The 25,448-nt window shown below is 40.0% G+C and overlaps 2 protein-coding genes across 3 annotated transcripts; one reads left to right on the top strand and one right to left on the bottom strand.

Annotated features, from left to right (window-relative positions):
* Positions 1–21: 21 nt before the first annotated feature.
* Positions 22–23,972, bottom strand: mfsd4ab (major facilitator superfamily domain containing 4Ab). 2 transcript variants are annotated; one of them, XM_027288799.1, is made up of 10 exons: positions 23,923–23,972; positions 2,600–2,623; positions 2,197–2,439; positions 1,951–2,113; positions 1,672–1,787; positions 1,356–1,529; positions 1,105–1,252; positions 928–998; positions 669–789; positions 22–559 (listed from the first exon to the last, which is right to left on the bottom strand). In XM_027288799.1, exons 3-10 carry the CDS (start codon positions 2,329–2,331, stop codon positions 465–467), a joined length of 1,023 nt encoding a protein of 340 aa, XP_027144600.1. In that variant the 5' UTR covers positions 2,332–2,439; positions 2,600–2,623; positions 23,923–23,972; the 3' UTR covers positions 22–464. The 2 variants fall into 2 exon arrangements, with proteins under 2 accessions (XP_027144600.1, XP_010736407.1); XM_010738105.3 differs by lacking the exon at positions 23,923–23,972 and adding an exon at positions 2,916–5,158 and having other exon boundaries at positions 2,600–2,798.
* On the top strand, positions 19,626–24,637 carry lemd1 (LEM domain containing 1). The gene is made up of 11 exons (XM_019275721.2): positions 19,626–20,023; positions 21,747–21,858; positions 21,965–22,087; positions 22,179–22,243; positions 22,407–22,454; positions 22,569–22,724; positions 22,891–22,974; positions 23,080–23,172; positions 23,316–23,390; positions 23,719–23,792; positions 23,949–24,637. The coding sequence occupies exons 1-11, from the start codon at positions 19,829–19,831 to the stop codon at positions 24,259–24,261; spliced, it is 1,338 nt and encodes a 445-aa protein (XP_019131266.1). The 5' UTR covers positions 19,626–19,828; the 3' UTR covers positions 24,262–24,637.
* The last annotated feature ends 811 nt before the right edge of the window (positions 24,638–25,448 follow it).

The following is a 25,448-nucleotide window of genomic DNA, read 5'->3' as shown; positions in this document are numbered from 1 at the left end:
TCTTTGTATCAATCAAAACTACATTATGTTCACATAAAGTACAATTGCTTTAATACACATATTATACAGTATGTATATTTCCATGTACACATGCTTACAAGATATGCAAAAACACATGAAACATTATCAAAACAAAAGATTACAATTCACACATGTATTCATAATCATATTCCTTGTATTGTAATTGTCAAACCCTGATACAATATAAAACAGGCACCAATCTACAATTTGATGAACACTGCCTATGATTTATAAAACAGAAAAACAATCTAGGAGTTTAAACTATAACCTCTAACAGTAGCACACTATTTACTTGTGTACAATGCAATTTCCGACACAATAAAATCTGCACAATGTTTTGTTGTTAGGCTTTGGTAAAACATTTGCAGTCTGTGATGATAGATTGTTGTAATCTATCATCCTACAGTAGTCAGTGAAGGACAAAACACAGCCGCTGCCCCCTTTCAGCTGCACGCGGTCCCCTCTTTCGGTTCTGTTTTGGCGGATCCATTCTGCTCTGTAGCCGGTTCTTCCACCATGGCTGACTTTTTCGTCGTTCCTGTTGGGAATGCAGAAGGAGTTGGAGTGGGAGGGTATGATTAGTGTGACATGTCTGAAAACAAACCACCATCAGCAGCAGTGTATAAGGGTGCTGGTTGATGCACTACCTGTGAGGTAATTTCTGTGCATTCGATGGAACAGCAGGAGACCAATAAAGAGGATAAAACCGATGCAGGCGATTATCATTCCGCACAGCAGGAAGCTGTAGCTGCCTTCAGTCTGGATAATCTGGGGGATGAGATAGCAACATTAAAATGCTGTACATGAATCTAAATCTCCACTGGGCTCCCTTTAGCAATCATAAGCTTTTTTCTATACTTCTGCACACTCGTTTTCTATAATAATGAAGATCCTCATCGGACTTACTGAGCCAACCACAACCTGCATTACCATCTCTCCCATCCCTGCACTTGTCACGAGGACTGATGTTGCACATCCTGCACAAAAAAAAAATACACGGTTTATTTCTTTTGCTTGCTTTTGACTCCATTGCTGTGTTATTATTATGGTGATTACTATTGTACTATAAACACTTCATCATACCCTGATAATCCAGGATGTCTTCAGTGTAGGCAAGCATATTGGGGAATATGCTGCTGAGGAAAAGCCCACACAAACAAGTCCCGACAAACAGAAAGATGCTGCTGGTGTAGAAAATAAGCAGCATCAGCACAGTAACAATAGCACCGGCCTGTAAAAAACAAAGAAGAGAGAGTGTTATTATTGTAGTGGTGTGGAGTGTTTGACCTTTAGATTTCATTGTATATGTCTCTGCTATAATGTGAGGGCCTTACTATGTTGAACATGAGCAGTCTCACAGGCTGGAAACGGTACGAGAGAGGAATGGATAACAGACGTCCAGCAGTGATTGCTGCCCAAAAGATACTGGCCAGGTAACCTGCTGTCTTATGAGGCAGTGAGATCGGTGGTGACGTGCCGTAGGTGTACACAAAGCCGGCATAAGCACCCTGTAAGGACAAAGCATATTCCTTCATATGCTCTACTTTCTGTGTTTTATGAGAAGCAGCTTTTGTATGCATTCATAAAATGTTATGTGGGACAGAGTCCCTGAGATGTACATCATATTATTTATCTGCACCCCTCACTCACCACAATACCATCGGTCATGAAGAGCACCATCCCGCCAAGGATATGAATCATAAAGAAGGATACTGGCAGACCGCGCAGGTTATCATTCTGACAGCAGCTAAAGATATCCCCATGACCTGTAAAAGAGCGAAAAGTCACAAATGACAGATAGCAGCACACAAAATGGCATTTATTGTGATTCTTCTTTTTATCTATACTGACGGAAAACAGAGGAAAGTATACATTATTCATCCTAAAATAGAGTTTCTGTATGTAAAATCACTTCTTTCACGTCTTTACCTCCGGCCTCATGTTCCTTCTGCTCCACATCAGCGCCCTCAGCCCCCTGCTGGCTCTCCATTGCTAGTTCATCTTTGTCCAAAAGAGGAGGAGTGCTGCTGGGGCAACATGGGATCAGCTGCTCTTTATACATCAGGAACAGGACAGCAATAGGAACGGGCAGCTGAGGGTGCACAATGTGAAACATCAGATTAAGGAATCTATGAAAAAGTGACTCCTCTCCTGTACATCTGTTCGGTGTCTTACATTGATGAGCGCCATGATCCAGAAGGCGTAGTGCACATTGGACTCCTCTTCCTCTCCCTCATGGGGCAGGTTGCTCTGAGTTATGTTGTGCTCTACAATCGGACTGTTTCTCAGCATGTTCCTGAAATGATGCATGATCTCAGTGCCATTCCCTGTGTGATTCCCACAGCCCGTCTCTGAGAGGAAAGGATCCGCAATCAGTGGGCTCACCAGGGCTCCAAATCCAATGAAGAAATGAAGAGCCTGCAAAAGGGCCAGAGACATGACTTATTGTGTTTTTTCTTATATAATCCATCAGAACTTGACTACTCAACATGCTGCTTTGTATAAAAATCTTGTAAACTTGCTATATTTGCAGAGAAAGACTGATGCTGTCTAAAATATACTTTATATAATGTCTTACCTGTAAGAAAACAGCAGAGTCCCTCTGATAGATGGTCACCAGTTGGATGTTAGCAATGGTGTCGATAACGCCCATCGCCAATCCAGATACAGCCATTGCGATGGCAAGCACGAGAACATTATTGCACAGAGGGATGATGGCAAATATTACAGAGATGATGAGAGCAGAGACAAATAAAGCAGCGAGAGCACTGAACAACCTTTAAGAAAAGAAAAAGAGACAGATGCAGTTATAATGACGCTCTCGGATTATTTATGCAACCAAACACAGCAGAGCCTGGGCGGTAACACTCCAGTTCTGAGTGCATAATACTTACGTCCTCTTGAAAACACCACCAATGGAGCTGCCAATCAACAAGCAGAACTGCTGGGAGAAAAATACCCAGGTAATCTGACTAAGCGTTGAGTTTGTTTGACATTGCAAGTCCAAAATTGTAGGTCCAAGGAAAGCAATGCAGAGTCCAAAGCTAAAGAAAACACTCCAGTAGGTCAGCGTATGATGGGCATTCCTTTTGAACAGAGTTAGGATCCGCTCATCCACAAACATCTTGACCAGAATAAAGATAGATGTACCTCAGTTTACTGCCAAGCTCTGTGGAGTTTTTCAGGTGCTTGTTGTAGTATAATGACCTTCTTGATCTCTTTTAAAGCTTTCACTCGCCACCTCTTTGGATTTCTTAACAGAAAAAGGATGTCCTCTTGAGTTAATGTGTGAAGTGGAGATTCTTCCAACAATAATAACCATTTGAATTGTGTCAATGATTAGCAATGAAAAAAAAAAAGAAAGAGTGTGTGTTGAAATGCTACCAGACAGAGTGCATGTATGTGTCATGGCACTTCCAACCTTATCAATGGAAAATGGATCATTCAGGAAGCAATGACACACAGGCTTCTCATGGACAGGTTGTCTTTTCTTTCATACGTGGATAATCCTGCAGCAATTGTTACGAAAGAAGCCGTGCCACAGATTACATAATGTTCTGCAAAACTATACATACAAAAGTTAATTTTGCTTTAATTTAGAATTCTATTACATCAAAAAAGTGTTGTCCAGCTCTGGTATCGACATCATTTAATCATCTTTTATGAAATATCTCCAGTTTATAAGAGATAAAACTACTCCTTCTTCCGTCTTCTTCATTGATAGAACTTTGTATAGCATTGAATTTTGACTATATCCAGTTTTGTTTCTTTTTAACTACAACGTGGCTCTATGGATGGCCATGTTGTGAGACAGTCGTGGTCCCCAGATGATGAACCCTACTGGCTTTAGTGATCTTTCATGTTCCGCTCACATCACATCAAAATTCACATCACTCTTCAATACTTTAGTCAGTGCCCATGGCAGGTCAAAACTTTGAAACGTTTCAGCATCTATATAGTTTGATTTGTACATGCATGGTTCCCAGATGATGTATCACGCTGACTTTCTTAGCACTACTGTGCCTAAGCACAGCCTCACAGAGCCACTATCCTTGATTATGTTTGGTAGACTGATCTAACAGCACAACTTCTCTCTGCGATCAATCAAGCTGACATTTTTTAATAATAGTTGTTGCTGATTTGTATCTTGTTTTTCTAGAATTTCTCTGAAATTTCTTGACTTTCTTTCTTAGCCTTTGCGTGTTTGTGGGTCATCCTTAAAGTTCAGGAAGGCTACTGAGGATAAGACAATGTGCACTATGACACTACAATGTTTAGCTTGACCCCGTTTGGGAATGGATGTCACACGGTCAAGAAACCGGCAGATGATGTGAATGTCAAGGGTACTGCATAATTTAGATATTTGGGTTTCTTGCACTTGTACAATTGTTTGGGTTTAGAAAATGTGTCCTCTATAATGGATAAGGGTGAATAATGTGTTGTATTACTTGACCATCAGTGGTATGAATAAAAGAAAGGACTTAACTAAACCCTTCAATGATTACATGGGGGAAGCTAAGTTCTGCTGGTTGTGGCCAAATATGGGCTTCCGGCAAGGTCAGGAAACAGGCTTATTATTAAAACCGTAAATTTAGTCGACTTTAAACTCACAGTTTATGACCCTGGCACCATAATAGGCAGTGCGAGTTTTATGTATTACAAATCTTTATGTGTTTGGTTTATTGTACTTGTATTTTTAATGTGTAATTTAATGCTCTCAGTAATCTCAGAGTTATTTTCTTGGTTGTTCTGCTGCTGCTGCTGCTGCAGTGACCCAATTAGCTACTTCTAAAGTTCATTTGTAGGTTTGGAAGTATGATGCATATCTATGTTAACTGTGATTAAAAAAAAATAGGTTACACTGTGTTATATGCCAGAATCACGCAGCCTACAAGGCTAAGATGTGTAACTGATTTGCCAACATTTGCCCTTTAAGGTGGAGATGTTGGTCAGAAACTAAACCCTGAGAAATATATGTGTTTATACAAACGTCACTCATTAACACCACTAGTTCCTCTTCTGGAGATATAGCAACACAAGGTGGCTTCACCGGGTAATTGTCAACTAACGTAATCTTAGAGGTGTGTGAGAGAGTGTTAAAAATCAACAGCAACTTCTTGTTACTGAAGTAAGACACAAGTTTTTGAATGAACTACGATTAAAGATCTCTCACTGAAAAATGAACAACTACGAATACTATCAGTTTCAAAAGTTTAATTCTCCTATTTCTGCTGAAAAGCTTTTAGTTGCCCAGATTTAAGATGAGCACATAGAAACTTTTTAGTGGTAAAAACAGCTGTCTAGTGCGTGAACAAAAGTTTGTAATTGCCTACTACAAAAGCTTCATCTGCTACAGTCAGATGGTTGAATGATCTTTTATGCTTTTAGATTGTGGAGAGTCCACATTACAAATAGATGCTATTTTGAAGAAGGAGTTTGCAAAAAAAAAAAAATCTTTGAACAATGGTTCAACCAGAAGGACAGAAAGAGACAGAGATACCTCTGGGCAAGAATTCAGTGAGAATATAAAGAATCAGCAGGCAGTAGTAAAAGAAATCAGAAGCTGAGCATCAAAATGAGTAAATAAATAAGAAACTGTTCCTATTTCAGTGTCAAAAGCACAGATCACAGAACAGAGACAGGGACTCTTTAGAGTCACCAATTAACCTACAAACTGCACGTCTTTGGGAGGAACCCAAAGAGAACCCATGCAGAGAAAGAGTTCAGGGTTTGAACCAGGAACCTTCTTGCTGTGAGGCGACAGTGCTAACCACTGCACAGGATCATGAAATATCACCTGAACATACTAAGGACTGACAAGTCACAGTTTAAACTAGTTCAGTCTAACCATGAGCAGGCTGCAGAGGACCCAAAAAAAAAGAGCCCAGTCGAAAGAACTATTGTGTTCAATAATAATCTTGGGTTGCTTTTCCGCACTGGAAATTCACAATGAAGTGGTATTTGTTAGTTGTAAAATGTTACAACAGCATTCTTCTCTCTCAAGCAAACAAACTGTGGGGAGGTTTTTTTTTTACAGTTTTAATCATCCTTCTTTTAGAGACAAAAACTATTTTAAATGTAAATAATACATCTGGTCTCTCGCCTAAAGTCTATACGGTTACAGATAATGGATGGATGGATAATACATTTGGTTTGAATTATACTGTACAAAATACACATTATTCAAAAAAGAAGAACATTAATACAACTGGTGATTCTGAGGAAGAGGAACACTTTATGTCATGTGTAGTTTCTACACAGTTTCAACACTAGATGGTGTACAAGTGTTGCTTTCATCCACAGCTCACAGCAAAAATTAATCCGGTTTGCCTCTGTGCAAATATAATACTTGATCACCACTTCACAGGGAATAACTAAAATATAATGATTGTGGGAACTCATAATTATTAATTTGAAGGCAAAATGATCACTCCTGTTAAACATGTAACAAACACATTTATTGTCCCTCTCTTCTCTCTCTCTTTTTCTCTAACACACACTCAGAACACAGCATTTCTTTATCAGCCTGACACACGGTTTACCGATGGCAGCCACACAAAGAGACGGGACATCAGTAAGAGGGTTTAAACAGGGTTTAAAGTGGACAAAAACAGCACTGACTCGCTCTCCTCTCTGTCTCATCTCCATAGGCTGACATTTAGCCAACTCTCAATCAGAGGCCCAAGACGGTGCCAGGACAATGTGACATGAATCATAATCTGGTTCCTCTATTTTTTTTCTCTGCTCTTCTCCCACCTCTGCTATTTGCTTTATCTATACACTGTGTTTCTTAAAGGTCCAGAGCACCTGCAGAGAAAAGCTGCCACATGCTGCCATACGTGATAAAAGAATGAGTAAATGACTTGGATTACATGCCAGCGCCTCTTAAGCCCAATGTATTCCTTAATACGTCCGTGTATGTGTATATTCAATCATACATGAGTGAGCAAAATAAACATTTCAATGCCTAAGAGAAAGAGGAAGTCACAATATGTTGGTGTACTGCTACCTGTCAGGTCAGACAAGCATGCATGATTCAGTTATGCATTAACACAAGTGAGGGGATTAGCTGAAGTACACATGACAGGGGCTCCTCTCGGAGCAATAAGAAATTTATGTGTCACCTCTCTGCATTTCTCCAGTCACTCCCCCTCGTAGCCCTGGATGGAAATGCCCTGCAGCGCGCCCCCTTACACATCTCCTCAGGCCCAAAATAGAGCCAAGGATATGTGGTATGCAAACAGACATGTCTGCAGGGCAAAACGGTGCTGTGTGCTTTCAAGAAGCCGCTCGTAGAAGACATGAAGCGTTTGGCATAAAGTACATGAGTAGATCAAAAAGTTATCTGGGCGTAATTATAAAGAGAAGTTTGAGAAAATGAAGTGTCACTTTTCATGTGAAGTCATTTCTACAAAACACAGAGAATTCTTGAGGCAAACTCTTTCCATTAAAAGTAAGAAGAAACCAATCTAAAGATGGAAAGAACAGGGATCAAAAGGGATTTCATTTTTATGTAAATGCTCAAACTAAATTGCTGTATAGGACAACACCACCCCGTGTGCAAATAGTTCTTTTTATATAGGCTACAACTAATTTGTTTTGCCAATTATTTTTTGATTGGAAACATAATTACAGCGTGGGTTATCTTCACAAGCAAAATTTGCACAAAAAAAAAAAAATGCAGGATTGCTACATTTATGGAACGTCACTTGTGGTGTTGTACACAGACTCTGTTTTGATTCAATTTAGGGAAATAAACAGTGGTTATGTCAAAAAAAATAATGTGTGCAAGTCAGTAATGACTTTTTAATATTTTTCCTAGAAAATCTTCCTGTAACTAACTAATTCAAGTTAGTCTAAAAACAACCGTCAGGTGTCCATATATCCACTTAAGCAATTTTTTTCTTGGTGCATCATTCATCTTGTTCATACTGACAACTTAAGAGACCCCTTCACCTGCTGCAGGAATGACAAAAATCCACTCTCCTTACTCTGTGCAAATTTAGCTGACGTGAATATGAGGCCTCAGCAGTCTGACTACATCACTGTCCAATACTTTTTTACTTTTCCTAAAATGAAGTGGGTAAAGTTATGACCTTTTTTAGCACAAAATCTGCTCGTTGGGTTTCCCTGAACAGATGGCACTTTGTACTACGAATATTGTAAAAGATAATCATCTGTCTGACTAGGCCTCATAAACTTCAGATAAACTTTGTTTTTTTTGCACAGAAAGTGCAACGTGCACTGTGGATTTTATCGCCCTGAAAGCGCATTATAAAGGGGACTGCTCTTGCACTTGTTGGTATGAACAGGAGGAATGATTACAGCAGGCAATATTCAAACGGCACATGTTTATTGTTCTAAGACAGACCATTTTAGTGGCTACAAGTGGGTATTGTCTTTCGAGAGCGAATATAGCAATAGTGGGGGAAAAAAGGGCATTATGTTCTCTAACAAAACGTATTCACTGTTGCACGTTATAAATAAATGTAATGTCATGGACGGGTGGAGGAAAAGGCCTGACCTAGCAGGAGAGATGTTTTCATGAATCTTATTGTGATTTGTGAACATTAGGACTAAATGTATAAGACTAAGTGTGTTATTCAACCAACAGTTCAGGCTTTAATATCATGGGAATAAAAGTTCAAGTAAGTGAATACTTATCCCAAGACTATCCCAATCAGGAATTTCAACCCAGGATTCCTAAAATCGCAGCTGCCGATTACATCTGGAGCATATTGTAAATAATGGTTTCTGTCAACCAGAGCAGTGCTTTATGTGTTGATCCTTGTTATACTTTCTAATTATAATCCAATGCTTAAAGCCTTTAGAGCTTATTATTGGTCCTATCATAAATTGTTTATCAGTGGCCAGTTGATATTCTGTTGGTATCAGTTGATCTACACTTGTCTGACCATCTGACGTCATCTTAAATTTCATAAAGGCTCAGCATTTCAAACCAAACTGAACTCATCTTTAGATTTTGGTTTCTAACTTGTTTTTCGAGCCGACATAAAATCCTCTCAGTGGGATTTTGAGGTGTAGGGTTAGCTCTACGGGAAGCGTTACAGCAATTCCTGGAATAAATGACTCATCAGGTACCACCCAGGTCCAAGTCTACAAGATTTACAGAGGGGATGCAAGAGCAGATGCAAGAGATAAAAAATAAATAAATCTCAAAGCCAGTTTTGTTCAAGTGAACTAGAGATAGTGGGCAGCTGTGGCTCAGGAGGTAAAGCGGGTCGTCCACTAATCAGATGATCGGTGGTTCGATCTCAGACGCCTCCAGTCTGCATGTCAAAGCGTCCTCGGGCAAGATACTGAACCCCAAGTTGCTCAGTATAAGTCACTTTGGATAAAAACATCAGCTAAATGACTAAAAACTACATAGTTTATCATAGAAAACATTTCACACAATGCCGATTGCATTTTTGTAATTTCACCTTCAAAAGTTGCAGATCAACTAATCGTTGCAGTTCTAGTTTATAGTAGATATCACGTCCTTCCATTGCCTTTTGTGAAATCACATCTTGTACAGCCTGTTCGCTTTCCAATTTACTTTCCCCATTGATGTTTACGCAGGTAAGAAAAGGGATATGAGTCCTTTGTATCCACAGATCCTCACAGAGATGATTCATCTGTTGCTTGAAACCTTGAAAAAGAGAAAGCTGTTGAAAAGTACATTAAGCTCCACCGCAGAATGGACACTAAACAATACGAACTAAGAAAGACTGCAAGATTATTGAAAGTCTGAAAACCCTTTCTTGACGTTAGATGTAATATTTTTTGAAGATCTTGTAATGTTCTGGCTCATTTTCACAACTCTCAAGCTGAATAAGCTTTTGCGATGGATATGATCTGCTGTCAGAGCAGTCTTATCCAAACAATCACATTTTTCAGATTTTTTTTTTTTAGAGGTTACCCCTGCAGAAAAGTTTCCCCTGCGTTGTGATTTGTAATCATTGTAATCTCTCGTGAACAGCTGACTTAAGAGTAAAATTAAAAGTAGCACAACAAAGGATTAGTTTCAGTGAAGGACGGTTTTCCTGAAATGGATGTGACTGTAGAAGGCTTAGACTGAGCAACACAGGAATAGAAAAAGCAACAACAACAAAAAAAATCAAGCATTGTGCCCATTTTCATGGATGATCTGCTTTGTCAGTATATCAGCACAGATAATAATTTGAGTGCACGACCTCAGTGGATTTAATGAAAGGCAAGTGATGAATTGAAAACCTCACAAAGGGAAACAGATTTCTGTATTGAGGGACTGAACCAGCTTTGTTCCCCCTGAAGATTTCTTTTTTTCTGTCAGGAGCGAGAAGAGAGAACAACTCATGCATGCATGCAGCTGTCTGGTAATATATGTTTGTACATACATCTGGACACGGAAAACACAATGGTGATTTATTCTTTTCTATCATAAGATGTCTCTTGCTTTTGCTTTCCCCCTCTCTCTCTATCCTTCCCCCCTCTCCTCCTCTCTCCTCCGCCTTTGCCCGACACAGTTGTAGGGAGCAATGATGCGTGTCTTAGTGAAACCTGGTGAATAGTAATGAACCGAGCCTGTGTTTATTTGAGAGAGAGCAAGAGGAAGAGAGAGAGAGAGAGAGGGTAGGGAAGCGTTTGTGGGGAAGGAGGTGGATGTAGGGGGGGTTAGATTGTGAGTGAAAACAGGGCTTCTCTTGCGGCACTGATGCAGCAGTGAGAAGGACAGTGGTGACTGACAAGACATGCAGCTGTTTCACAGTCTTCACATGGTCGCCTCTGCTCATCAGCCATTCTGATCAGGACGACGACTCATTAAAGCGTTCAACAAACTGTATATTTTCTCTATGTGCTTCATTATACAGTAGCTCATTCTCCTTATCTAACCACCCCCCCCCTCCCCGCCGCCTTACTCCTCTCTCCTCACATAGACAGGGGGAGGAGGCTGTATTTGTAGAGGAAACGGATGGAGGAGGCGAAAGCTGTGAGTGAATGTGGCTCAGAGAGGGGCAACAGCACCTGCTGTCTTCATCCCAGATTCACCAGGCAAAACAGCATTCTCCCTCTACTAGTGATGGACTGTTAGGAGGGGAGGGGGGGTGGGACAATGATGGGTGAAAAGAGGCCCGAACAAAGACTAAGACACTCTAAAGACATCGGGATCTTCAGATCAGAGTCATTGCTCATTTTGGTCAGTATTCTAGTCCTGGGTTTCTACGTTAAAACCTTAAACCACCAACTTGGAAAATGAAGTATGTGCAAAAACAAAGTTTGAGTCATCCCCAGGGTGAGAACATGAGCGTCAATCCTGATGGAAATTCATAAAAAAAAAGGGTGGGGGGGGGTTTCTATTTACAACCAAGGTATAAGTGACTGGAATATTCAGCAACTGGCTGCAAAGATCAACTGGAGTGCCAGGACTGAAAGGAAGGGAACAAACACAATAGACAGCCCCCCTACCTCAGCCCCCTCTTTTATCCTTTTCCATCCAGGACCCATGGGCACTCTGCCAACTTGGAATCTTAAGAACTCATTCAAAGAAAGCCAAAAAGAAAGGGACTTGTTTAAAACCAGGACCCCATTCTCTCACAGTCTCTTGTTTTTCCTTACATTTCCCACGTGAAGAGGGATTTCTGGTTGCTGTTTTCTCTGACATCGGCAACTGAGGAGTGGGGGGGGGATGAGGGTGGTCGGTGGTTGGTGGCGGGGAGTTCAAGAATTGTCATTCATGTAACGTTCCGTCAGATTCTTGGTTTGAGAGTATTGTGAGCGAGTGATCTCCCGTCTGAGCCCTCTTTCTCCCTCTCACGCTCCCTCTCCCTCTTCCCAGTTTTCATTCTGCTTTTACTCCCTGTCTCCCCACTCTCGCTCCTGCTCACATAGTAACTCCTCCCCCCCACTACCCATTGTCTCTCCATACAGTATTAGGCTGAGGGGGTGCCATACTCGTTCCAGCGAGGGACGCAGGGAGAGGGAGAAGGAGGTAAGAGTCAGATTTATGGCATGAGAATGCATCCGGCACCGAATGCACGTCGCTGTTACTCTCAGAAGTGTAAAGTGTGATGGTCAAAATAGCTGTTTGTGTGTTTCAGTCGGGGATGAGAAGCCGCTTCACTGATGCTTTCATGTGCTGTATGCAGTGTTTCAATATGTTTTGATTGTCTTGTCTGCCAGTGGAAGGTGTGATTTACACTAAATATAAAGGGAGCGTGGCATGGGATGAGAAATCAGACGCCACCCCCTTCATCTTCATCTTTATATTCAAAAGCAGTGTGTAAATGTCAAACTGTGGGATGTTTAGTGGTTTGCTGTATTGTTGTAGCTTTGTGTCCACAGTTTTCTTTTCTCAGAAAAAAGCTTATCTGTCAACAGAGGGATGTATTCAAATATTAAAACATGGCCATCATCTAAAACCATTTAAAAACATCTGGCTATACTGAGGATTCCCTGAATTGGCTCCCAGCAGAGAGCGACCATGTACGTTGTTTAGGGATTAAAGCTAATCCTCCCTGTGGCTGAGATTCACCTTCTTGTCTGGACATAGTCTGACACAGGGGCTTTACTAATTTATGCTGAGACATGCATGAGAACAGGCTCCCTGGAGCTCAGTGGCAGTGGGTTTTGTTTTTTTTTTAAACCTGGAAAAGGCTGATTGAGTAAACACTTTCCCCTCAATCAGTAGGTAATTATGTCTGTCAGAGGTCATGTGAATATCCAGCATATGTGAGGCCAATGAGAGATTAATCTCAGTGTGTGAACAGTTTGGTGTTTGGGAACACTGGGCTTCACTGTGTCTCTTTGGAATAAGGTTAGGATGTCTTATGATGGAAGTTAAAAAAAAAAAAGTTATGTGCACCACAGGTATGATAAGTGTATTTTGTATGATTAGGTATGATTAGTGCTTTTACTCCTTTGCAATGCCAGAACAACTTGAAACAGGTGCATAAAAAGACGACTAGATGTGGTTCTCTCAGTACTGGACAGTCGCAGCCCAGTACAGGAAGCTTTGTGTGCTTGTTCAGAGAGAGAGAGAGAGAGAAAAAAAAAGAAAGAAGGCTGTCTCAATGGGGCTTTTGTTGTTTGAGTTGGAGACAGCAAAAGCACAAGAAACACTGACTGACAAATACCTGGCCCCTCTGTGCCTCAAATACCTCAGCGTTGCACTTGATACAATGTCAACAAATGCCTCCTCTGTCTTCTATAGTAGCTGGTTTCCTCTCTGTCCACAAGATTTTTTCATGTTTTTATAAAGGCTACTGTTTTCTGAGCAGACATCTGGGTGAGCAGATTTGGCCTGCATAGCTGGAGTGCTGAACTCACTGAGGGGTTGGAAATGTTCCAGAGCACCTCTAACAGTCCGCTGGCTTAAAATTGTGGTCGTCTTGTGTTTCAGTTCAATGCATAGAAAAGAATCGGAAAAAAAATGAAGTTACAATTCTTCATTTTGTGTCAAAGAGATATGAATGAACTTGAGATCAGTCAAGCACACCAGTAGTATTTCTATGCATTAATGATGCTTGACTCATCAGCATGATGGCTTTGATTAAAAAGGCATGAGGCCCACTGCATGGAAATGTTAATTTCATATCTGCAGAAGTATTTTAGTCAGTAATAATAAAAAAATAAATACTAAGCCGTCTGTTCCTAGAATTAAAATGCTGAGGTAATGATCTCCTTTGTGCATGAGGAAGTCAAGCAGGGGGTTGCTACAGAATATAGAAAGACTTTACGTAATCTGTTTTGAATTCAGAAACAAAATCCTTTTGATTAACACCGCACCATTTCCCCCTTAGACTTTGATTTAAAACTGCCTTTTTAATCAAAGATTTTTCCCCCCTAAACTCCCCCGAGGAATCGAGTGGCTTGCAGGATAATGCTGTACGAGTCAAGCATCGGGTAGTGGGTCAATTTATTTGAGTTTGTGGGAAAAAAATATAATTCCTTTTGTCTAAAGACTCACAAGACAGTTTTATTTCACTCCCTCGGGCCTCAGAGGGATGCTTTCAGTTTCTCTGGTTAATTATTCATGTGGATGTGAGTTTTAAATCCTGAATGCTGTCTGAAACCTGTCCCTGTTTTCTCCTCTTTGTTGTCAAGCTTTTCAAGTCGAACTGCATGATTTCTCAAGCTGCTTTCGAGACAGATTTTGTATCATTATCTTCCAAATCAAACCACAACTGTGTCTTATGGCTTTCTATTCCTATGTGAGTTCTTTCTAACATGTCATGTAGGGTTTAAAGCCATTGGATACACAGTGGACAGTCACCTTTGGAACATTTTATTTTTAAGACGAGAAACAAAGATTCCAAACATGAAGTATACTCATCATTTGGCATTTTTAATCTAAGTTTAGCTTGTCTTGTATTTCGTTCAGCTTTTTATAGCATCCGGAATCTTATGCAACATCAATGCAACGCACAGCGTCGATAACGTGGGTCTTTCGTCGCATTAAACTTCTGGATCTTCCTGCAGATGTTTCAGGAAACGACTGCCCGGTTTTCATAAAAGTTGTGAGTTAGCAGATGGTCAAAGAAATGAAACATTTCTTTTCTTGCTGCTGTCAGCCGTTCCACAACTTCCACGAACAGCTTACAGCTCTCATTACTTACTACTGGGAAGCTCACTGCGGAAGTCTCAACTGCCTGAATTCAGACCTGTGTTTCATTTAAAGACTGCAGGATATTCTACGCCAACTTGTGCTTCCTAAAGTGACAGTTCAGGATTTTTTTTATTTTTAAAGCTTATCCCACTCATCACTCGATGTTCTCAAAAAGTGTTTGTTAAAGTTTACGTTGTCTGACATCATAACTGGCTGTAGATAGATAAATCTGTGGAAATTCTAAACCTATAATTAATGACGTTTATTCATATGCCGAATAAGATTAGCAAAGAATTAGACCTACATCCCTGCTGCTTGCATTTTTATACAACACAATGCTTTTATGTGTTCCTATTAATAAAATAATTGGGTAATATTATTCACTCCAGTTAATTTCTGCAGGCCTGAGACTTAATTAACTAAATTATAGTTCCAAAAAAGAGCAATTAGAGAAAATTATTATTTTGCAGTGAGGACTTGATGTCAACGCATGGAGGCGAGGGAAGCGAGGAACACAAAGAGCATATTATGCTACAGCTGTGATATGGATAGAAAATAACATATATGTTCATATTTACTGGCCTGGTTTGTGGATTCCAATTATTATTATTATTTAAAGAAGTAATCTTTTCATTCATCTGGTTTAGTTTGTTCATTCGTCTGATTTCCAGTGACCAGCGACAAAGAAATATTGGTCGTTCCGTAATCGTCATGATTCTCATTGAGTCAACTACTGATCGTGTACTAATCTGCAGTGCTATCTGTTGAATATCTCCAGACTTTGAACTCTGAAGTATCCATATCAGACTAATTCTCTGTGCAAAGCAAATATGAGCCAAGTCTCTGAGTCAAGTCTCAGACCTTTAAGGATTCTGATTGGAGATTAAGAGACAGACATTATCCGTAAAACTTCTTGTATGCCTTTCAAGTGACATTGTCTTATTGTTTAATGCCAGACATCTTTTAGGTCTTCTGTATGTCTTTGCTTTTTTTTTTGCTTTGATATGTTAAAAACCATCTTCCTGAAGACCAATGAAGGGGATCACAATATTTCACTTATTTTAACAGTAATGTTCGAGCTTGGTTAGTTTTAAAGGGTCTAATCTTGTCAATAAACAAAGGTTATGTTTGCGTCTAGTGTTACTCGCTGATTATGCACATCCTTGAGCTCTAACAGATGTGTTGAATCCATTTTGTATAAATGGGAACAACCCACCCAGGTGACTTTCTCATGTTCATGCCCCTATTTAGGGAAAGCAGTCCCCCAAATGTGCCTGACAAATGCAAATTGTGTGCTCTTTGCCAATTTAATAGCAAAAACTAAGAGTGTTGTGTTTCTTTTTACCTATCAGGAGGACAAATCTCATAACCAGTCAGGCTTGCTGACAAACAACCATCAGTGCCATTGTATTGGATAAATGTATACATTTATAGAAATAGGGGTTGATAAGTACCCTTTCAGTCTGCCTCAATCAAAGTGGACAAACGTGCCTTATTAGATCTCCACGTAATGTATTTCTGATGTGATGTCTGTCACTTTTTCTGTCGTTGAGACACTTTATTTTGCTGTTTTGGCAGTTTGTCCAATGTGACATTAGCGTAAACTAATTACATCGCTGTGGCGAAGCGGTGCCGCTGTCTTTATTTTGATAGCTCTTTGTGCTTATCAGGCGACCTTTTGCTATCGAGCTGAGGGACATATAGTTCAGCCACAGTACCTACGTTACTTTGTGCTGTTTACAAGGTTCATTATTAGAAGGCAGGTCAGCTCAATTTATGTGAATTATTAAGGTTAAAATACCCTCTGCTCCTAGTTGCCTTTCAAGTAGACAGACATGTCATATGAACTCCATCCAAAAGCATTTGTTTCATGGTAGGGCCATATTTTTCCACAGACTCATTGCTGATTCACTCTACAGGCAGTCTACCCAGTCACGTAATTAACGAACCCATAATTAACTAACCTTTGATGAAGTGTTTGCCACAGCTGTACACATTGATTTATCATTTTCATCCTCTCTCAGGATGGCCTGAAGCCACAGACCTCCTCTTTCACTGTCCTTCACTCTTTGGTGAAGCAAAGAAACTCGTAAACTCTGTTTTTTTTATTTTATTGTTTGATGTGCAAAATACAACGCAGAGAAGCTTTTAGGCACAGTGCCACGAGGCACTTTTACAGCATTTGTTTCACCCAAAAGGGGGCACAGTTGTTCTGAAGACAGCAGAATGACATATGCTTGCTCTTATTTATTATAGCTTGCAACCTTCCTCTTTTTCTTACCATCGTTGGCAGCATATTATGACACATACCACTACCTGTTGACAAGTGCAATAGCGGGAAACTGTCAATTGTGTTCATGACCACCATTTATGACCTATACTTGCAGAAAGACAGCTCAATAGTGCTACTCTAGGTCAAAAACTCCACAGGGAGGCTTTAACATACCGAGCAGTCTACCTGCTCCAAATTGTTGGCACAAGCTCCTGGCCAACAAGCAAAAACACTGTAGATCAATATAACAAAGGTGGACCTTCAGAATTAAGTGAAAAAACAAACAAACTCATACTTGTGTTGTAAACTGATGGATCCCAATCGGGTAATTTCAATCCCTCTGGAAACAAATGCCGTTTTTCCTCACATGACATTGTGTTTCTCTTGTTCGAGTTCACAGCATTAAACAGCACACCAGGTGATCGGGTCTGTTCAATTCAGACTCAAATATGACCGCAACGGGGTGTAAACACCTGCTGTCTTGACATTTCGCATTTGCATGCACAGAGCAGCACGGTGGTGAAGTTGTCATCAAATTAAATACGTTTTAGCTGCTTTGTACGATTTGGAACAGACAGGACGAACAAAACAAGCCGTCTATTCATTACAGGAATCCATTTAACTTCATCTGTTGATGCTTTCACCCGTGCGAAAAGGCATTCAAGTAATATCTTATGGGATTTCTTTTCATTTTTAGAAAGAGCCCTGTAACCATGACCCAGGTTTTCATTCTAACCAAAGCCAGGTGATTTCAGTCATCTCATATTCTTAAGATCTCTGAAAGCGGAAGCCTGTTCCAAGGAGCAGGTTTATAAAGCTGTGTCTTCACCACTGATTGCTGATTTTCTGTGTTTTTCAGATGATCGACATGTTTGTTGGAACAGATGCCTATTGTTGCTGTTTGGGTGGCACCTGAACAAGTGTTTTTATCTGTTAACAGGTTTAGAAAAGAAACTACTCACCACTACATGCACTAGGTGGATGCATCACTCCGGTAAAAATGCAGCAGCAGCAGCAGCACTCAACAAAGACTGCACGACACCAACGTCAACCAAAGCTTGGGTCAAACCTGGAGGCCAAAGGTATACGCCGATAATACCGGAGGAATATGCACTTATTAACTCAACTGTGTGAACTATCTTTCTTTTTTTGGGGTTCCCAGTTGGCCGTTTGCATAGACGACACACCTCAATAGGAAAAACACTGATATAAATAACAATAATGATGGCTGAATTCCATTTAGCTGCTTCAGCGTCAATGGGGCGTTTGAATAGAACGTATTCACCATATTTGCGCGGTGGCCTTTTCATCTGATATGTTGAAAAATCTGGAGAGAGTAGTCAAAAGTAGAATGACGTACTTGATAACCCATTAGCCACACTTATACAACAGCTAACGTTAGCATTTAACTTCCTTTCCATTTGATAGCTGTCTCCTCGCCCCAACCTATAAAATGTGGTGAAGTCAGCACCATTATGTGACATTATTCTCACTGGAATAGTGCGCACCAAGCACTTCAGCAGTGATTTATGCCTTTCCTATTGTATCGTGGAACACTATCAAACAATAACGCTAGCTAAGAGGTGGCTGAATGCCAACGTTAGCTGTTAATGTGTTATCAAATATATTGTTTTACCATGAAATACTCCGGATTTTTCGCTGATTAACTGAGAAATAGTGAAATGATAATGATTTGTCAGATTTCTTAAATTTAAAATGACTTGCAACGAGGAACAGAGCACTAAAACATTAGCGCTTCCCACCCTGAGCATCGCATACTGGTGAATTGTTACTGTAATTACGCCTGTGTTTAACTACTGACAAGTCAAAATGTTCACTTTGAAAAATACCTGTTTTAAAATGATCTCATGAATTTGATTAAATTACTTATTTTTAAAAGGCACAGTGTGTAGAATTTAGTTGCATCTAGTGGTGTAATTGCTGCATTGCAGTCTCCTCATGCCACCCTCACGTTCCTAGTGTAAAGGAGAAACAACACTTTAAGGACCATGTCTACAGTCAGTATTTAGGGGAGAAAGGGAGATTACACATGCATGAAAACATAGTTATGAATATTGTATACCATGTTTTCCTTATTCTGAATATAAAGGCCCCAAATCTTACACACTGCACCTTTAATATGGTCACCTCCTAACTTCCATATTCACAGAGTTGCTCACTGTGGCTAAAAGCAGTAACATTACAATAAACACATTCAGCTTATTAGTTATATCCTCAAAAAAACAAAACAAAACAAAACAAAAAAGTTAATTAAAATTGTTAATTGGAGCCACACATGCTTTTTTAGTTTTTTTATCCTAAAGTTTGTCATTACTTAAAGGTCCAGTGTGTAGTATTTAGTGGCACCTAGTGGTGAAGTGGCACATTGTAACTAAATTAATACTCTCCTCCTACGCCTCACCCTCGCCTTCCAAGCATGTGAGATAAACTCTGGCTTCAAAACTCACATAGAAAAGCAAAAGGCCATATCGGGATCAGCGTTTGGTTTGTCTGTTCTAGGCTACTGTAGAAAAATACTGGTTTAAAATGGTGGACTCCATGTAAGGGGACCCCACTCTCACTTGTAGATATAAAGGACTCATTTTAAGTCAACAAAAACACATTGTTGTTATTGTACACTAATGAAAATATACTCAATATTCAATTCCTGCAAAGGACACACTGGACCTTTAATAAAAAACCCTTAGGTAGATAAACAAACTTGGTGCTTGTAACAGTTTGTAAAGCTAACAAGCCAAGGCTGGCTTGCTGTCAATCAAGTAGTCAGCTGCAGCTGTTCCCAGATCAGTCACTGTGATTCAGACCACAGGCAGAGAGTCACTCCGGGCAGCTCATCTGACTCCAAGGACGCCTTTTTTTAATCGAAACACAGAGAGCAAGCTAAAACACTAAATATTTTTTTTATTTTCTGCGTCGTCCTTGTGGACATGCCGCTGTTTGAGGAGGACCCCGCTCACCTGTCCAAATCCAGACTCAGGTCAGACTTAGTCGCCCACAATGTCGCGCTGCCACCTGCTCAGAGCAGAAAGGAGGTGTATGTGGGGTTGCACTTAAAACACATCGAGCAGAAAAACGAAGCGGATTTCTCAAGCGATGAGGAGGATCAGGCGCAAGATGTGGCAGTGAGTTGATCAACCATTTGGTGTTTTTTTTTTTTTTTTTCATTTGCGTCACTTAATGTCTTATGAAATATGTTGCCTGCATGGTGAAATAAGAAAACAAACAATGCAGGCTTCAACGACATTTTAATGTTTTAATATGAGAGGTCGTTGTGCACAACAGTAATTGGCATGGACTGAATTAAACCGATGCTGCGCAAGTTCAGCAGCTGTGGAGGGGGAGGAGGGGGGAGGACGGGATTTGGGTCACTGCCTACCAAACAGTCCTCTCAGCTTGCAGTAGCATTTGAGGTCCTTGACCACTGAGCCACCAGCTGTATAGTTGGTATAGATTTACATGAGAGGTTTCCTTTTGGTGTCTATGTGCGTGCAGCACCTGTCACACTCATTTATCAGCCCCAGGAAGAGCAGTGGGACTTGAGTTCTTGGAGGATGTTTGTTTCTGTGCTGTGTCATGGGGGAGATAGACTGTTTTGGCAGACTGTGTTTAGTTTGTACTTTAAAAGTCAGTTAGAAACTTAAAAAAAAAATTGCACCCTTAATTTACTACCCTCATCTAGGACAAAAATGTCCACTTTAATAAAAACCTTTATTATTAACTATTATTTCTGCATGAATCTCTTAAACAACATCAGCCCTGCTCAAAACTTCACAATCATTTTAAGGATTTTAACCCTTTAAATGTCAGTTTGATTACTTGAAAAACACAAACAATTAGTTATTTTCCCTTAAAAAAAAGAAAAAGTAATCAAACTGACATTTAAAGGGTTAAAATCCTTGATTGATTGAATGTTTGGTAGTGTTGAGCAGGGCTGGAGTTTTTAAAATAGATTTATGCAGAAAAAATTAGTAAAAAAAAAAAAAAAGCAGATTTTTTTGGGGGGGAATTTTTGTTCTTAATGACTTAAGAGGGTAGTAATTTTTCACAGTGTTCTACTGATCTTTTAGAAAAATTTAAATATGAATTCGAAATTTTGTGAGAGAGAGACTTTTGCCATATCCAAAATGATGAATGATAAAGAGGGAAAATGGACAAAAATGTCCATTGTGATGAGGACACGAGGGCTCGACCCAAAACTGAGTGCGCTGAAACTATGAAATGAATTGGTCAAGAAAATAAATTGCCAACTGATTTGATGTTCAGTTTATTGTCAGTTCATTTTCATGCAAAACACATGCTGTCTCCAGCCTCTTCTGTATAACAATGTGCACTTTCTTTCTGTTTAATATAATTCAAATAAATTGAATATTTTGGGGGTTTTGGACAAAACAAGCCCTGGGAAACCCCTTTTAATTTTGTTTTCTTCCATTTCATAAACCAAACCATTTTTATTGGATTAAATCAGAAAATAATTGGGAGATTAATTGATAATTAATTTGATTTATTATGGGTAAAAGCGTAAGTAGCATACTTTACAGTCGAACATTAAACCTCTCGTATGTGTTTGCCTGTTGCTATCTGATAAGCCATCACTGATGCTCTGATTTACTGTTTCTGTTACTTGTCTTTCACTGCCTTAACATGTTCTTTGGTGTTTGTTCCAAATAGCTAAATGTAAAAAGCAGAAGATTCATGCAGTACCCAAACTAGATGAATATTGAACAGATTTGTGAAGTGCAGCCTCCAGCTGTTTTTTATGCTCTATATCCCACACCTGGAAACTGCTGGCATTCAAACCTGCAGTCTTTGTCTAAATTCAGCAAAATTTTTATTATTTTTTTTTAGGACAAGGAGGAGGATCGCGGCAATGCAGAGATTCCTGACCCGAGTTGTTTGACTGATGATGACCTCAAGGCTGCACTCCTCAAACACGGAGTTAAAGCTGGGCCCATAGTCGGTGAGGTTGAAATTGGTTTTCGAATGAGTGAATTTTTGTGTTTTCATGAATGTCTTAGGACATTTTTTTAAGGTCTCTTTGCTAAAGTAATGTTTGTCTTTGCTAGCCACCACCAGGGCCTTGTATGAGAAGAAGCTCAGGAAACTGCTTCAGCCTGATGGAGATGTTGGCCTTGTGAACGGAGCAGAGAAAGATCTATTGTACTCTGACAGCGAAGAAGAGGAGGAAGGTACGACTTTAAATGTTGATTTATTTGTCTAGATGTGTTTATATGATTGATATCAGATAACGACATGCTTTGTATTATTTTCTGTGTGCAGGTTCTGAAGGAGCAGAAGAAGAAACCGTTGAACAGTCAGAGCAGGCCACACAAGAGAGCAGCCAGGTGAGAAACTTGTAGTTGTATTTTTGCAATCATTAGCTGTATTGAAATTAAGTTTCCCTACAGCGTCACTTAGTGGTTACAGATTGCAACTGCAACAATGAGCTCTGAGTGAAAGTGTTCGCTTTTTTAAGTATTTTGATTGTTAGTGTGTTTTTCTTTTCAGACTGGCGGTTTTGTTTACCCACAGTGCTTTTTACTCTCATCAAGGCTGGTAAATACCACAGAGTCGTTCTGTTTTCACGATATTTCACCGTCAAACTGACTTCTCATGGGACCGTGATGTGCTTTATTTTTCTGTGTTTAATTGGGTTGGGTCTTTTTGTAGCGTGCTCCTGCTTCTAGAAACGGGGAACCTCGTCTCAAGTGGAATTCGGGGAATGCGTTAAAATCATCAGAGCGGATTCAGACTCAGTGCTCGCAGATTCCAGCAGGAATTAGCAGAGCATCCACTGTAGATCAACGCTCAGGATTAGGATCAGGGGTAGGCTGGTCTTATTTCACGTCTCTTGTGGATTCTGAATTCTTTGCATTCCTTGCTTTCCTCTGCGTCCACCTCAAATAAACAATGGGATATATTTTGTTTCACCGGTGTATAGGAAATGATAAAACATGTTTGTTGTGCCATTAACCTCATAACCTCCTTGCAGGTTCCACCTGGATCATCAGTCGTGTCTAATGGTCACTCATCATTTTCCTCTCAGGCCTTCAGCATCACTCAAATGGTTGAAGAGGAAAGTCATTTTCACATTTTTCTAAACCCACATTCCACATCTTTATTTCCTTTTTGTTGTGAGTAATCACATGCTCACTCGGTACACTCTCGCTCCAAACAACAGATGGAGAGGCGGAGGTCACACTCCACTAGCGCAGACACTGAACAAGAGCTGAATAGGAGCAATGTGCAGGAACATTGGTCGCAGGCCAACGGGGTCAGTAGTGCTCCCATTGTTCTGTCGCACTTGAGGCTCAAACTTTGGTGGTTATTGGAGTGTTGGCGAGGTTCACCTGAGGTGGGAGGAAGTTCAGGCTACATAAATCCAGTGTGTCATAATGTTTTGTTTCCTTTTCACAGCTGGACACGTTAACAACGAAGAACCAGTCCCTGTACTACACTCCCAAGGCCTCTCCTTATAAAACGGGAATGAAGGCACATGCATCTTCTAGATGGCTTTTATTTTTCTGTGTTTATTCGATGTCACTTGAGTGTGGGTGTGTGTTGTCTACGCTGCAGAATACACTTTGTTTGGTGGAACTTTTTTTTTCAAGTCAGTGGTTACTATGTGTAAAAATCTGACACACTAACCTTGAAACAGTTGTTTTATCTTCATATTTTGTGTGTCAGGCCTCTGGTCATTTCATTAATGATCACCCTTTTCCTTCGTTTCTACCTGACTTGCTGGGTCTCTGTGGGACTCTTCTGTCCGGGACATATTTCTGTTTTTCTCTGGTCCACTAATTTCTCCTTCATTTTCTAGCCTCCTCTGGAGCCTGTGAAAGATACTTTCAAGGACATTTTTCCAGACACTCACACCACGCCCACAGGCATCCAGTGAGTACCATACCGACACTATTACAGTGCGCTAATTAGAGACTCTTCACAACTTTCTAAGTTGTTGAGTGATAATTAGATTTTCCGAAGGACAAGGAATGCACAGGAATAACTGACACATACCTGACACGTGATAGGTGTTTTCTTGTATTTCAGTGCCACATGTCGAAAACCCATCAAGGGTGCAGCAGGGAGACCTATCCTGTATGGGTACCCAGAGAGTCCTGTCAGTCCCGCAACCCTGGAGAGACAAGAGGTGGAGCGCCGCATTGTACCTATCAAGATACAGATTTTGGTCTTCCTCATTGTGGTAGTTCTCCTATACCTTATTAATGTTTGTGTTGAGGACGGCTCATTCGCTCCATTTGTGGCCTTACTGGACAGTCTAAACCCGATTTCAGACGGTGAGGACGGACTTCTGCTTCAGGCTGAGACACAGGACACACCGGCGCTCTCCGTACAGGAGTAACTTTGTAATCTTCTACATCGACTTACAAATGCGAAGGTTGATTTTTTTGATGATGCAAACTATAATGAACTTGTCCTGGGATATCCTCAGGGAGCACAAATTAATTTAAACATTAACTTTTTGCTGTCTGTGTTTGTGTGTACGGGAGCAAAGTATAGTTTTATGTTTGCATATGTTTTGCTTATGAATGTGTTACCAAAGTGCTGGAGTTGAAACATTGGAGTTGGAGTTGAAACATTGGAGTTGATTCTGTTGCTGTCGTTTTTTTCTACTTCCTAACCGAATTTATATAATATCTGTGTCATTGTACTTGTATGGGTGTTTGCTTTTTTTAAATATTTGAACCATATTTCAATAAAGGATGTCCTGCTTCATACTTCTTTGTGGAACATGCAGATGTATAACAGTATCTTTTTTATATAGACTGAAGAACAGTTTTTATCATCAGGCTTTTTAACCGGACTATGTGCAAAACATACGATCCAGCTACATGACTGCCCTGCACTGTACCGGCCCGGATATTTCTTTGTGCAATACTTGCAAAACACTTGTCATTTTACTCTTGCAATCAGTATTCCAATAGTGTAATATATCCTATTTATATAGTATGTTCATATCAATTTACACGGAAATACTTGGATATAGTTGTCAACAGTATACAGAAGAGTCAAACATACTTTTCATATTCTATTTCAGCTTATTTCGTACTCTATTTCAGTATATTTTGTATTCTATTCTTTTAGTATATTACTCATTCTTTGTTAGTATATTTTTTTGTATTTTACTTCTTTACCTCATCTCTATCTGTTCTGTATCACACATTAATGCTGAGCTGACCGGTTCCTCTTGTCCGACACATTTCATTATATTGTTGACCCTGTGTTAACCTGCATAAATAAACCTGAAACTTGAGACTATAGTAACATCCACTTTTACTACTTGGCATTAATGCATGTTAATGCATCTTCTTAACTAAACTTCTTTCCTGGAGTTTCTGTGCTCTCTCGTCCAGCAGGTTCTCATGGATCGTGGCTGCTGCTGTGGTCCTGCACGACATCCACTACATATATTATTACATTACTGTTACCATATCTCCATTACAGTTTGTAGTTAGTTTATGACTTGCTGCTGCTGTGCATGTGTATCTCTATCACAGGTTCCACTGCTGCTGGAATAATTTTATCATT

The sequence above is a fragment of the Larimichthys crocea genome, chromosome XV (assembly GCF_000972845.2).
Source record: "Larimichthys crocea isolate SSNF chromosome XV, L_crocea_2.0, whole genome shotgun sequence".
NCBI classification, from domain to species: Eukaryota; Metazoa; Chordata; class Actinopteri; family Sciaenidae; genus Larimichthys; species Larimichthys crocea.
The sequence above is the reverse complement of the archived record's forward strand: the minus strand, read 5'-3'. Positions and strand labels throughout refer to the sequence as shown.

Excerpts from the sequence above, each read along its gene's own strand:
- lemd1 (XM_019275721.2), top strand. The coding sequence starts at position 19,829 with ATGCCGCTGTTTGAGGAGGACCCCGCTCACCTGTCCAAATCCAGACTC. Across the intron at positions 22,975-23,079 it reads TCACTCAAATGGTTGAAGAG|ATGGAGAGGCGGAGGTCACA; the intron begins GAAAGTCATTTT and ends TCCAAACAACAG. Across the intron at positions 23,793-23,948 it reads ACCACGCCCACAGGCATCCA|TGCCACATGTCGAAAACCCA; the intron begins GTGAGTACCATA and ends CTTGTATTTCAG.
- mfsd4ab (XM_010738105.3), bottom strand. The coding sequence starts at position 3,145 with ATGTTTGTGGATGAGCGGATCCTAACTCTGTTCAAAAGGAATGCCCAT. Across the intron at positions 2,114-2,196 it reads GGATCATGGCGCTCATCAAT|CTGCCCGTTCCTATTGCTGT; the intron begins GTAAGACACCGA and ends GTGCACCCTCAG. Across the intron at positions 1,253-1,355 it reads GACTGCTCATGTTCAACATA|GCCGGTGCTATTGTTACTGT; the intron begins GTAAGGCCCTCA and ends TGTTTTTTACAG.